Source organism: Pundamilia nyererei, unplaced genomic scaffold (assembly GCF_000239375.1).
Source record: "Pundamilia nyererei isolate P.nyererei 1_Seehausen unplaced genomic scaffold, PunNye1.0 scaffold00005, whole genome shotgun sequence".
Lineage (NCBI taxonomy): Eukaryota > Metazoa > Chordata > Actinopteri > Cichliformes > Cichlidae > Pundamilia > Pundamilia nyererei.
In genome coordinates, this window is record NW_005187406.1 from 911,340 (window position 1) to 927,017 (window position 15,678).

Consider the following 15,678-nt stretch of genomic DNA (forward strand, 5'->3'; position numbering starts at 1 on the left):
AAAAAGTTGGCGTTCATCCTCCAGCTTCACTGTACTAATGTTATGCTAACATAGCTGTGTCGCTAGCAATCACGTAGCACAACATTATATACCAGGTAGTCCAACTTCAGGAACCCTGCAAACACCACTGCTGTTTAGTTTTCTGTCTTCATTTATGTTGGAAGTGGTAGCAGAGCTGTACGTTTTAATTAGTTTCAAAAATCTCTCAGTCAGAAAATGGTATGAAATGTTTAGGTGTAAACTACCGAGCTAACTTCCTGTTAACTTCTAACTCCGTTAAATTTAATAAATTCTGTTTTCATGGATGCCTGGATGTTAAACTTAATTGTTACACCCGATAAAGCAGCAACGCTGATGATTTAATTAAAGATGAAAGAATTTAGACCATTTTTAACTCTTAGTGTTCGTTTGACTTTGGGACCTGAAGATGACGGAGTTTTGGACCCAGATTACTCTGCGAAGCTCCTCACTACGGCAGCCGTAATGCTCTGACAATCCATCAAGCAGTGCGGCTTACCAAAGTTGTACTAAAACATTTTTTAACAGATTTCTGCACGCCAAAATCGGTTCGAGGTCAGTAAGCACAACCAGAATTCATATATAAGGCACACGCTCGATTTTTGAGAAAATTAAAGGATTTTAAGTGTGCCTTATAGTTTGGAAAATACGTTATACAGAAGAAAAGAATATATCGTGATATATATCGTTACCGCACATGCTTCAAATTATATCGCGATATGAATTTTAGGCCATATCGCCCAGCCCTACACCCAGCTAAGGTGAGACTTAGTTAGGCTGCATTCTTGACAACAGGACTAAAAATCTTAGAAGAAGACAGTTTGATGGACTACTGTATATTTGTGTCAGCCATTAAGTTAAACAAACAGTGGTTCATTTATCTAGTCATGTTAGCCGGCACTGCCTCAGAAAAGCCTCTGACTTGAGCAAGAACAGATAGTGGGAAAAGTCTCTCAACAAATGAGGGGAGCTGCAAGGGAAAGGGCGAAAGGGCTGATTGTAAGCAAATGTCAGAGTCAACACAAACAACTTCTCTTGCAGTTAATTAAAATTAAGCCACGCTCACCTATAATCTTTACCCCCCACATGTCTATTTGCTGCTAAGATAACACCAACAACAGTGAAACCAGGAAATCCAACTTAATTAAACCCTTTTTGGGATGACATTTCCTTTCCAACTCACAGGATTTTGAGAGATTATCAAGACGAGACAAAGCGCGAGTTAGTCACGTTTACAGTCAAACTGGCGTCTCATTAAGAATACACACATCTTCACGTCGATCAAGTCGGAGCCGTTATGAGACATGGGATACAGGTGTTTAACGGGCAAATTTGTATTTTTTCCCCCCTTAAAGGCCTTTATCTTATATGTGAAGAACAGGAAACATTTAAAAGTGGGTGAGGGAGAGAAACCGTCACAAAGAGATTCAGATGGCGGAAGGAAAGGTGAGCGACACGAAGCAAAGTGGGAAACTTTCTGCCTCAAGCCTGCTGTTTAATAAATTGTGCCTGCAGAGTGTATGCTGTGGTGTTACAGCTGCCTGTAACATGCATGATTGATTGCCCTCCGGATATAGCTTAAGGCAACCTGTCTGTCACAGGATTTGAACGCAGCCCTTTTAATAATATTAAAAGTAAACCATGTGCCACCGATGACATGTCAAGTTTGCATAAGTGATACTGATTTTGCACAGCAAACTGAAATTAGCTAAAAAAAAGAGAAGCTATGGGGTGATTGTAGCTCAGTCACCAGTCTGCTTGCCAAAAATCCTCGGGCAAGATACTAACCCCAAGTTGAATGTGTGTAAATGTTAGACTAGAAGCACTTCCAAAGAAAAGAAAGAACTGCTTGTGTGATTTCATAATATTATTTTACGTAAAATTATACAGTAGTCACAGCAAAACAGTAGTTTTATGAAATATGTTACTGTTGACCTGGACCAGCACAGCCATTTTTCACACCAGTGCTGTACGTGGATCGGGGTACAGTATGGTGACACCACACTGTCTCACTCTAACTGCAACACAAGGTGGGTCACTAAATTACCCAAAATGCACAAGCAAAGAAAAATGCAATAAAATATTATTAATCCTCACCCTTTATCTTAAAAACACAACATCAGACACACATATATACAAAAAAACTGCACGGTCTCATCTACTGCATCCTCATTGTTTTTCAAGGAAACACTGCCACTTCTCCTAAAGAAGAAAATAAATACAGATCATTCTAAATAGTGACTCAGTTTGCAGACTGAATTAAGCCTAACAATGAGAAGAGACTAGACGTGAGATCTTTTTATGATTTTCTAATGACATAATGACTTCAGTAGACGATGAGAATCTCTGATCCACCTCTCCCACCAGTCATGAACAAAAACCCTGAAAACTCCTCCACTTGGGGCAGCAATTCCTCCCCAACCGAGAGTGGGCACTCCACCCTTTTCTGGCTGATGACTTGGAGGTGCTAATTCTTATCCCAGCTGCTGCACACTTGACTTGTAGAAGCACATCATCTGTGATACATACAGCACGTCATAACCTGACTGACAAAGATGACAAGGGATGAATCATGGCAGCTTTCAAGAAAATGAAGGTGAATGCAGAATGCCGCATATTCCAGGAAAAATGAACAAATTATTTTTTCTTTTTTGTGAAAGGCAAGCCAGTGTGCTTCCTTTGTGGTGAGGTGCTGGCAATAATGAAAAGGGCAAAGGTTGAGCGCTGCTACAGTTTGAAACATGCTAAACTTGATGAGTAGAGAGGAGAAATGCACTCGTAACTCAAAATGAATCTTCATCTTTTTGAGTTTGAGTGCTCAAAAAGCATCTTTCACACAACAACAGACTGACAGCGAGAATATTACGTGTGCAGGTTTTGTGGTGAGTGCAATTTATAGCCATGAAGTTGAAATCTAATGGGGCTAAGTAACACAGTAGCTATAGACCTTTTTGTTGGTCTTTCGTTTTTGCATCCCTCGGTATGTGTTCATAATAGTGTGGCCCTCAGACAACTATATAAAAATTTAAATGGCCCTTCACATGAATAAACAAAATCCAACAATCAAACACATGGAGAGTGAAGTAGAAAACACACAGTGCAACATAGGAAGCCCGTCAGCCTCAGCCCATTGGGAACGTTACTTTAAAGTGCAGACTTCACAAAGGCCTGAAATAATTATCCACTGCCAAAAACACACAGCACTTGCAAATTCAGCATTCTAACACAAAGGTAGAGAAGAAACCCAGAGTCAGAGGGAAGTGGAATGTGAGCGGCTCCTGCCACAGCCAATCAGCGTGCAGGCTTTATTCCTACCTGTACCTGTGTCTACTGAGCTGTGCCAGTATATGCACATAATTTAGCCTATACTTTATAGTCAGTGCTAATTATAAAGCAAAGCATTTCAGTCTTTTCAACATTCATGCTGAAAGACTTTCTTCATCGAGTAATTTAATGCCTTAGGAAACGAATAAATGTGTAATAAATTACTTCTTTGAGTAATTACTCAAACAATGAGTAGCTGTGATGAATCCAGGTCACTGTACTTTCAGGAAACAAAGAAACTACATGAGGCGGTGAGCACACACTTCGCTTTCATATCATTCACAGTAAGCACGCCTAGTTCTTAACACACTTAAAGAACATTTGGCTGCATTTACAGAACAAAGTCGATGACTCATCTCTGGTCAAACAGTGATGAAAGAGTGTGCATGAAGTAGAAAACATGGCTCACACAGACTCACCTTCACTTTGCATCTCAGGATTTTCATATATTTATGTCAGGGCAGGGCAATTTGGATATATATATATATGTCAATGCCAGCATGAACAATAACAGCACACTACAAAAGCCTAAGCCTTACAACTATCATAATGTCAAATTATCTACTTTAAAGATTTACATTCTTGCAATATGGACTAGACTAAGATTAAATGTCTCTCTATAATGACAAGCATCACTGTTAGTGGATTTAAATGTTTATACAAAAGGGAGAAATGTAGGAATGCACTGCAAACCACTTTCACACATAGCAGACTGCTGATAAACTTTGTTCTCTTTTTTTCATCAGGGTACTTTTTTAGTGGAAATTAAATGCAGACGAAAGAGGAGGTGACAACAATGTCATACAGTTGAATAAAGAAAAAAGAAAGGACTCCGCACCTGTAGACAGGCACCCACACTAACAGGGTATCTCAGCTGGACAAACATCCTGTTTGAAAACCACCATCTGTCTTTGGTGAAACAGTAACAGGAGACCAAACTAATTTAGAGGCAGCTTGACAAATTAAACATGGCAGGACATCCCCTTGATGATAAAGAAACTCACTTTTTATTGGCAACAAGTGAAACCTAGGCTGAAGCGGGCAAAGAAAGTTCAGCTTGTGGTTGCAGGTTTGTCTCCTGTCACTGGATGAATAATATCGTCAAGTACTGCTGCAGGGTGTAGCCCCCCCCCCACCACACACACACACACACACACACACACACACACACACACACACGTGTATTTATATCCTTGTGGGGACATCTTGTTGACATAATGCTTTCACTAAAACCACATTTTGAGTCTCAAAAATGCTTTCAAACTGTTTGTCCTATACTTGTGTTTGTCCCCACAAGTATAGTAAACTACCAATTTTTGGTCCCCATGAAGATGTTAATACCCGTCCACACACACACACATAACTGACAGAGAAATATACCGATCAGGCAAAACATTGTGACCACCGACAGTTGTGGTAAATAACTGATCTTCTCTTCATCATAGTATCCGTCAGTAGGTAAGATATATTAGGGATTAACTGAACATTTTGTCCTTAAATAGAAATATGTTAAAAGCAGGAAAAATGGACAAACGTGGGGATTTGAGTGAGTTTGACAAGTGCCAAATTTTGAAGAGCCTGGCCTGTGTTGTCTGATCCAACAGATGAGCTACAGTAGCTCAGATTGATTCAAAAACTGCATCACGGTTTGTTGTGTATAGGGCTGCATAGTCACAGACCAGTCAGGGTGCCTATGCTGACTCCTGTCCACCACCAAAAGCACCAACAATGGGCACGCAAGCAAGAGAACTGCAACACACAGTAATGGTCCAGTGACCTGGTCTTATGCATCACATTTTCTTTTACATCAATTGGATGACCGGGTTTGTGCGCATCGCTTAACTGTATAACACCTGGCACCAGGTTGCACTATGGGAAGAAACAAGCTAACAGAGCAGGCTTGCCCAAAGCAGTTTGATGCTTTGGGCAATGTAACATCCTTGGCATGTACCATCTAAATGGACTGGTTCTTATATAGTGCTGTTCCATCCTTACCTCATTCACCCAGCCCTTTTTTCTATGCTCTAAGTGCTTTCTATTTAACATTCACACACATTCACACTCCAATGTCCAAAAGCCACCCCAGGGTCTACAATAATACCTAAGCCTTGTTGTAGACCATGTACAACCTTTCATGGAAACTGAATCCTGTGAAGGCTGTGGCCTCTTCAGCAGGCCTCAAAGCAAAAATGGTTCAGAAATGGTTTGAGTAGCACAACAATGAGTTTAAAGTGTTGACTTGGCCTCCAAATTCCCCAGATATCAATCCAATCACCCATCTGTGGGATGTGCTGGACACCTTGCAAAACTGCTGCTAACATCTTGGTGCCAGATACCACACTACACCTTGAGGGGTCAAGTGGAGTCCACAACTTGATAGGTCAGGGCTGTTTTGGCACCAACACAATATGAAGCAGGGGTCATAACGTTATGCCTGAACGGTGTACATACAAATGTATACATGTAAACAGGAATACACATACCGCTGGACTAAACCTGACCACATGCTTCTCAGTGACGCCATACCTCAGTAGTGAACCATGAAGCCAGAAATCACAAGAGGCTCACAGTATTAGTAACAGTATTACTATTAAAATGTTGTCCATTGCTGTATGTAAAAGAAGAGAAGTAGCTGTGGGAGACACAGATGGACAGTCAGCCACACAGCTGTAACAGAGCTGACAGCAACCCATGTTGGCGTGCATGTTCAGTGCCAAGTTTCTCTCAGATATTACTCAGCTTATATAAAAGAAGTGCAGGTGTGCATGAAACATCTGCCTTTACCTGCTAATGCCTGGAAATTTTCCAACGCCAGATTTTTTTTTATCTCTCTTTGTTTACATATTCATTTCATACATGTATTTATTTATAAATATTTATTTAGCCTTTTATCAGTAATAAGCGTTGGAACATCCTATATTTATACCAGCACTTATTTGTATTTTACGGACGCACAACAAGTTGCAGCACACGCACACTTCCTAAAAAAAATACCAAGTGTAATCCAATACTTGTGGATCATTTCTCTCTTCAAAGGTGAAAAATGGCATGAAGACAGAGAGGTACTGGAGCATATGGGTTTTTCAAGCTACAGGTAGCTCCCAGTAGCCTGGAGGCTAGCTTCTTTTCTGTGCAGCTGAGGGCATTTATGCAACCGGGGGAGGAAAGAGGGAGGGGATCTCTTACACTTTTGTTAAGATAAAAACAGTCCTCACTGCAGGTATTTCTAATGAAAGCGCCACCATAACCAATCTGCTCTGTGGAGATTAGCAGGAACCCCGAGCCGTGCTGGGATCCATTTCAACATGTTTTTAGAAGCCGTTTTTGTGCTGCTACACAGAATGCAACTCATGTCATTACCAGCTGATTGGATACAGCGAATAACTGCGTTAAGATCAGGGCCCGTAACCATGGTAAAGGGATTTTATACCGACAGCCGTCGCTCAGCATAAAATCACTTTAACCCCATTTTAACCTACTTTTTACTCCAAATTTCTATTTGATCTTCTATTTGAAAAAGATTCTGTGTCAGTGTAAAACTTACTGGCTTGCATGGGATAGACATGAAAGTGTTGCATCGAGGCATGACACTAGCCCTTTGATAGACCTCGTTCAATGACAAAGACCACTATCACATATGTATTAGCAGGAATGTTGGATTACAGTCACGTTTACGGCCCACAGACTTTTATCACTGATCAGTCCAGTGAACAGTTCTATTGACTGTATAAGGCCCTTACAGAGCTTACAACCCATTGCACAATACTGTACTGGAGCACGTAAACGACACAAAAAGCTGTGATAAAAGATTGAAAAAGTAAAATCACCGGGGTGCGGTGCTTTGAGAAAAAGGGTTTGCCAGAAAAGTTTACTTCTATCGAAACATATGACGAAAGGTGACGTATGTTCCTGTGCATGTTCTAACTGAACATCAGATGTGTGTACAGTGGGTGGACCAGTTTAATTTTCACCTCGCAGCAGAAAGGGGAAGGCCCCGTCAAATTAAATCGTTGACTTTCATAGCCTCTGGCTGCTGCAGTCAGACAGGGATGATCCTCGATCCCAGCCACGTCAACTCTGGCGTATTCATCAGTCAAAAGAATGTGTTATTTTTTCAGCTTTCATCTGTAAAATGAAGCAGTTTTTGGATCAGTTTGAGTCAAATATTTGGAGTTTTTATGTGTATTCTCTCTTGGATAATCATTCTCCCTCCTGTCTTGTCTCAACCTGAAACCTGGCAGGTTGTAACTGTGCAGAGAAGAGTAATACATTCCTAAAATACCATAAGGTCAGGGGACTGGAAGAGCCAATAGGTGGCCAGCTGACTGCCCTGTTTCCCCCCCTTCCCTGAAACAACAGAGAAAAAAAAAAGACCTTCTCGGGGAAAAAAATCTCTCTGAGACCTTAAATGGGTGATCCAAACAGATAGGGGGAGTGGGGAGGTGAATAGTTGGTACAAATTGGCCTCAGGTAGTTCTTGGATTATTTGGGTAAAGCCCATCCCCAACAAGAAGCAATGCTGATCTACTAATTGGATGTGCAACCCATATTCAAAATATATTGTTGAAATTCAGCTCAGCAACCATTTAGTGTAACTGGATAATAACCTGCATCTTAGAAGGTTTCAATTAAAAACAACAACAACAAACAAACTCTTTATTCCAGAAATGGGAGTGGAAGCCATTTGACTCGACTGGTATCCTGAACTCTGACTCACAAGGACAACAAAGAACAGTGTTCTTCTCTGTACATGTCATGACTGGTGCATACGTCTTGGCGTTTTTCAGATATTCACACTGCAGTTCCAGCCAGAGAAAATATGTTGCTAAAAGCTGTGGGGTTCATTGAGACAGATATGCAACCACAAAACCACACAACTTATTTTAAAATCCCTTCCTCTAAGACATTGCAGACACCAGCACACTGTTATGTCTTTACAGAGTCATGCACTCTTATCGCCTATTGACTCGGCCAACTATTGTTTTGTGAGCGCCACCATCTCCAAACCACATATCAAAGCGGATTTCACTTATGTCTCGTAAGATGAAATAGGTGACATCAACAGCATTGTGTTTTTCCCTGCAGATGTGTGCTACACTGCATGCCCACAACATGACATGCCCTGCTGTGTGATGTGAATCTTTAAGCAGAAGACGTATTTTCAGTGTGAGATTTAGGCTACAATTATATTAATATTGCAGTAACGTTAGTTTTTATGGGTTAAACAGAGCTAGCAGCATAGCTAACACTGGCCAATAACCAGCACATATGGACTTAAGCTTGGCAGTACAGGAGTATGTTATTCAGGTAATTCATGCAGACATATATTTCTTCCCCTTTCCAGTTTTATGCAGAACCATCTAGGTTTATACTTACAGCTCAGACATGAGAGTGAGTTTGGTCTTCTAATCTAATCTGTCATTGCATGACTTGCAATGAGAAATAAACCTTATATCTAACTTCACTGATGAGAGCACAGAGGAAGTGGGCTCTGATCTGAAACGTTTCTTCATGCTTTACTCTTCAAAGCAGAACGACACTGATAACAGCACATTACAAACATGCTGTGTGATCATGGAAGCGGATGGATGAAGGGGCTGCTCTAATTGACCGAGTGAAATCCTATACTGCACAGTAACACAGTTTGAGGAGCTCTCATTAGAAATGCCACGAAGACGCCTGAACATCAACAGATACAAAAGCACTTCCTATGTAAATCCTTGCAAGTGCTCCACACTGGTGTTAAGCTGGGAAGTGTTACAGGCCAGTAAAAGCTTTAATAGGAAACAACCCCAAGTTCTCTCTAGCCGATAGCGGCAACAATAGTTCCACCCAAATTCCAAATACAGAGTGAGTAGATGTGCAAATGTTTACTTTACAAATATTTAATAACTGAATATAATACAGCCACCCACATCATGACTGAAAGTTCAATCACAATGCACTGAAATGCACATCAGGATAAAAATGCTCTTATTGTACCAGGACTGGCTTCCAAACTAGAAGCATACACGTGGTTTACAAACCAGGATTTATCTGTGTTCAGAGAACTGTGAATGCTGGTTAAAAACAAGTGTGTTTGTGAGTGTTTCTACCAACAGCTGGACCAGCAGCAGAAACTATTAAAAATAAATCTCATCTATTCACTTTAAACAATGCGATTTTCAGTTTCGTTCATTATTGTTGCAATAATGAATAAAAAAAGACAAACCGAGCAAGTAAGAAAAAAAACTGACAGTGAGATAAAACAAATTTGTGTAAAAGTCATGTAATATGGTGATCGTGTAAAAAAAACCCAAAAAAACAAAAACAGTTTTGCTTTCAAAACAGGTCACATCAGGCCGGACGTGTTATGAGACACGTTTTCTACACGTTGACAGTGCACGGCAAAGATTTACAACGCCGCCGGGTACGAACTTCGTCGAATTACTTCCAAAGAGCGTAGAGCACCTGTCCTATATTCTCACTGTACTAGAACAAATGTCTGGTTTGGTCTAACTAAATCTGCAGACGTGGTCTCCAGCAAGTTGTTTCTCTCACAGGTAGTATGTAAGTGGAGCACAGAAACGCTCGACAGGTGACAATAAAGCGTCCTACTTTTGCGCAGTTAACCGTGCACAGTACGAGGTGAACAGAAAGTGCTGCTTTACCACGACTGTTTGCCTGCCGACATATTACCTCTAAATGAAAAAAGAAAAAAAAAAGAAAATATAAAGCAATTTCTGAAAAATGCATTATCCGACTATACTTACAGATACTGTCTGGAGCCCACCGTCTGCTCATGCAAAGCCACAGAGAACCCAAACAAGCTCCCCCTGGTTTTCCCCTCTTTGATCACAGGAAACCGTTCATCTATATTAAATCCAGTGCAAGTTTGCGTCCAGTGGCACACGGCCAAAACAGCGCAGAGTAAAAGTCTTTCAGACATGTTTCCGTTGTTTTCTCCCTTGTTAGGTGCACTCAGTTCTCGCAGGTCCACGATCAGCGAACGAGCATGGGGTCCGGGTGGCAACTCTGCCGCAATGAGCTCCAACAGGTAGGCTGCTGCTTCGCAGAGACCTCCCCATTAACAGCCCCTCTGTGCAAAGTCACTGCCTAGGTGTCGGCGCCTCATGTTCGCTCCGCTGCCCTGCCCCTAGCGGTGTCCCTCCCTTCCTGTCAGATCTCGACATCCTTCAGAAGCAAGTGCATTAACTACAGGGAGCTGCAGACTCTAGTGGTGTGCGATACAGCGAATTTTAATATCAATCCGAAGCCAAGTAAATACATGGACCGTTTTGTTGATACCAATACCGATACTTGTAAAGGCAACTTATACAGGGAGAAGCAGTGTGCTATGATTTATGAAACGTATCATCAATTTGGAAATCCTCTACACATTTTAATGACCGCGTGATCGGTGCGATTTTCATTTTCCACAATAATTAGTTGATACAACAAAACACACCTTTCAGCTTTTCGTCTCTTTTAATGTAATTTGAAGCTAATTTTTTTAGGAGACCTGAAATGTAGACGTGCCTATCTCTAAAGCACTTTATGTCAACTTCTGTTGTTTAAATGTGCTATAGGCTGTATAGGATTTTTTCATTGTGCACGTTTGAGGTATATTTTTTCATTTCCAAGAAAATTATTTAAATAAATCAGTGCAGTGGGGTGAATACTGAACTTGGGGAAGAGAAATAAAGTATCCTATCCTATCACACTAGTATTGATCCGATACCAGTACCAGCTTTGGTATCAATATATATTTGGACCTCTAGCAGACATTCTGTAACTGTGGTTAATGGTGTGAAAACCTCGTCTGTCACTATAACTACTTGTCACTCTTTCAAACCTCCTGTTCCTGCTCTCTATCGCTCTGCTGGCTGACAGAATCAGCAAGTCACTCTACAGAGGAAGACTTGTGAACACTAAACAAAAGCTACGAACGTAAGTAGCTTTTGATTTAAGGACTGCATCTTAAATGGCACCGTACCGAAATGTCTGCTATTTTTGTTACCACACACACACACACACACTGCTGCAGTGGCGAATGGTTTGCTTTAAAAGAAAAGGAAACAAAACTCAATATGAAAGGATTTCCGGTCGTAGCAGACAGCTAATTTGAATCAGGCATTTCACACATCAGGATTACTCTTGAATGCTCTGACTCTAAAAAAAAAAAGATATTTAACTTTTCCATATGCTTATCAACATCATGAAACCATCAGAGGAGTTTCTTCCAGCTAAATGATCTCTGTTTTAGTATTTTCAGTTTATATTTTGAGTATTTTTAATCTAAGAGTTGCATGATATACATGGCCCGCCCCTCACATGAGCACTCTTGTGACAGCCACCGTTTGCCTCACTCCACTGCCTATTGCTCAAACTTCTGGTGTCCAATGGGGAAGTTTATTAAACCCTTAATCTCCTTAGTGAGTTCATGGAACAGGCCAGAGTTTTTAAAGCAGCCTTTCCTTCTCTCAAATCTCCCTCCACCCCAGTTCCTCTCAGGTTTTTTTTGTACTTGCTTCCTTTCTTTATCAAGAAACTGCAGCTCCATCTCCTCCCTATTTTCCTGTACTCCACAGCAATGTGCTATCTTTCATCATGTCTACTTTATTGGCTGACCACTGGCTAAAACCTGGCCTAGCTGACCTTCTCTAATTGATGGAGTAAGCTCCCACTCTCCCCCTTCATCCTTTAGGAGTTGCTCTCTCCCAGAAGTACTCTCTCCTTCATCCCCAGTGAAATAATGCCCCTTGGGGGTTGTAGTTCACTGTGCACTTTTCACAGGCAAATTGCAAACACTTCATCTACTCTTTTTAAAGAAAAAAGTGTGTCTCAGGTATTTAGTGCAGGTTTTTTAGTCATTGCAACTGCTCATAGGTCTTCAACATCACTGTTTGGATATACACAAGAAAAAGTGTGTTGGAAAACAAAGAGAACAACTGCAACGAGCAGGTTAAGTTGCATTCCACAGATTTTAGTGTAGCATGAAGTCTGCCCTGGAAATTGGCCGGTCATGTGTCAGACACCCTATACTTTTCAGTTGTAGTATAGCAGCATTGGTACATTTGGGGCACTATCTTGCAAATGAATGTTCTTCTTTTACACAGGTGAGTGCACAAAATGTCTGTGTCTACAGTGTCAACATCCTGTTGTGACCTTATTAAGGCACTCATCTGGTACAGCGCTGACGTTAAACAGATACGAGCGTGCTCCAACTCAGCGGAAGACAAATGTCCTGAGAGGAACTTAAAGCGAAAAAAGAACAAGAGATGAGCAGCCTGACCTCCCCCTTTAGACTGGTCTGTGCCATACCATTCCATAGTAAAAGGGCTGCAGAACATCTGATCCTTAACCCCTTTAGCTCTTAGACCTGCCTTTTTATCACCTGAGAAGTGTCCCCTGGGAAGCTGACAGATAATGACAAACCCTGTCTCTATGTATTAGCAATGTGAAATTGCGCTGACAGCCAGCTGTAAATCACTTTTATGACTCTGTTTCTTTTCATAGAATTAATGGGAGTTTAAAAAATACAAAAACTATATCGAAATATCTAAATTAGTCACAAAACAGGAGTTCACTTTAAGACCCTACATACAGGAAGAAAAAAAAAGTTCCAACTTTTAAATATGTATTCCCCTGACCCACATGTAAGCTAACACCAGTCTCTGTGAACCATGGGGAAAAAGAGCAAAATACACTTGGTTCCCCTAGAGTCTCTGTTCTGGAACTATTAACCCACAAGACACACATGGAATGTAATTTGCAATTTATCTGCCGGCTTCCTGTTTTGTTTTTTCTCTACCAAATCAACCACCATCCCATCCCCCATCACCATAGTGCATAACCCACTCAAAAACCTAAATTCAACCCTTCCCCTAATTCAAATTACTACAATGTTTGTCTTTCTGCACCAGAACATCCACTTAATTCATCAGGTTAGGATTATATGCTTATAGCATCTTCATGCTCAGCTTTCCTGCTGCTTTGTGGTTTGTTACATACTCCAAACTGAGCTCTATGAAGGCCTCCATTGACAGAATGCTGAAGGCTGATGGGGTGGATGCTATGTGGAGTTCTGATCTGAATGCCTGATAGTGGAAATGGACTTGTGTATTGTAGAGGGCTGTGGAAAGAGGAGAAATGTGAGGGCATGATTATCCTCCATAACAGTCCCATAATAATTAATCTTCCTGACAGGACTTTGTACTGTACTCCCCTGCCTTGTAAAACCTGAAATTACACAGATTTTTTAAAAGCATAACTAGATGGCATCCGCATCTTGAATTTCTATGAATATTAATCCACATTAGCTGAACCGGAGAACAGAACATACAGAGCAGAACATTGACTAAATATGAAACACAGCACGCTCTCACACCGAGCCCTGGCTGCCCGGTGACGGCTGAGCTGCTTGTTGCCATGGAGCTGAGAGTTGCTATGAAGGCAGTATGTTCCGAGCGGCGGTAATGTCTGTCGAGGACACTGTGGTCTGTTTAAACTCCAGCAAGTACTCTTGCTGGGCTCAAATGACCTTTCGCAGGACAGAACACAATCTATTCAGGAAACCTAAGAGTATTTATGCACAAAGCACACAAATAATGTGTTCTTTATAGCAGTGTGGACACAACTTCTTCTGCACTCTTAGTGTACCTATATAAAGTGAACTTTTGTCCAACCAGCAGGAGACAAAAGACAACAAACTCCATTTTTCCCCCTGCTGTCTGGCCCCAGAGTAATCTATTTTTATAACAAAATATGAATAAAACATGAGCGTAATCTAATAATATGACATTTATTCTCATAAGCCTGAATATTGTTCCCTAGTTTTTAAAGAAAAAAGTTGCAGGCAGCACAGCACCACTGTAGGGCAGTCCATAAAGAGGTCATAGTCACATCGCCCCATTATATCTCCCAACAAATGTTCACAACAGTAAGAAACAACTGACAGTTTGGTATGAAGGCAAGAATTTTACCCATTTTATCAACTGAAATCTCATTATTAGACAGATCTTTAGCTTGAGATTGAGGAAGCAAAGGATGGAACCCCCTTAAGGGCCACCACACACATTATGATTATATATGGAACAGTTTGCCTGAGATTTCCATCTTCCTTGTTTCTGCGGTTTTGCTGAATCCTCATTTGGGAGTGGGAGTGGGAGTGTGGCGTTTGAAGTTTTCCATGCATCTGTGCCGTATACAAATGTGTTCATGGTATGTGTCTGTGTAGGTGTAAATATTTGAGAGTATATGCTCACATTTGTTCATATGAGCGTGGGGGGATTTATGTCAGGATTCACATGTCTGTGTTTGGTTTGTGTGTGTAACGGGAAGGAAATGCAGCAGGGGTTTAGGACCCACGCATGTCTGGGGTGGGGGGTGTAGGGTGGTCCTCTAGTGCTGTAGCATAGGAATGTATAGCCTGAAGAAGAAGGCGTGGCCCTGAACACTCTCCCTACTGTCCAGAAGCACCTGTTTTTCAGCTTAGCTTTCAGATAGAGAGCTGGGAAACAGTGGGATGTAATGACTGCATGACAGCTGCTTCAATTCAACAATTCACACACTCATTTCTAACTCAGTCCCCAGATACCGAACACATTTTATCTTTAAACTTCTTTAAAAACAGTAGTTTTGTATTTGGAGAGTTGACTTAGGGATTGATAGCAATTTCATATCTTTTACATTAAAACTGAAAAAAGGAAAACATAATTTTACCTGCCCAAAACCAACCAGTTATTGGTTAATTTCTCCTTTAGCCAGTTCTGTAAGCTGTAGAAAAGCCAAACTAAAAAAAAAGAAAAGAAAGAAATGAATGATTTGAGCTTTAACAGGGAGTGCCAGGTTATTTCTGAGGAGTGAACAGTAACTTCCTGGCAACCTCAAGGTGACAAAGACTCTAACAAGACAAATAAATAACATAGTACCCAGTGACCTTTAAAAGTGTCGGCACAGACGGATTTTTGTTCCCCTCAGAGAGGGGAAGCTCACTGGCTGCTTGCTATAGTGTACTACACAGCTACGAGAGAGAAACGCTGAGCCTCCAAATAACCTCTTAAAGGTGCAAAAAGGCACCTTTAAGAGGTTATTTGGCTTGAACCAATCACTGTAATCTCAGGAAGAACTAACAACTGAGATTGTTTTTGCAAATGCTGGGGGTGACAGTGTTGTGATATTTTGATACCATGATAGCATTTACAGGATATTGTTTTATAGTGATATCATACATGAAACTGTTACTCAATAAAGCCCATTTACTAGTTGTTTTTCTCTTTCTCTCTGACCCAAGAATTAATGTGTAAGACTCACAGGCTGGTACCCCAAGGTCGAAAACACCACAGAGACGAGACC

At 41.0% G+C, this 15,678-nt stretch overlaps 1 protein-coding gene across 1 annotated transcript in view; it reads right to left on the bottom strand.

The window, feature by feature from the left end:
* itga3b (integrin, alpha 3b) overlaps positions 1–10,335 on the bottom strand; it is a 28,568-nt gene extending 18,233 nt beyond the window's left edge. Inside the window, exon 1 of the mRNA XM_005721645.1 lies at positions 10,095–10,335. Coding sequence (XP_005721702.1) covers positions 10,095–10,270 — 176 coding nt within the window. The 5' untranslated portion in view covers positions 10,271–10,335. The remainder of the gene's footprint in view (positions 1–10,094) is intronic.
* Positions 10,336–15,678: the final 5,343 nt, after the last annotated feature.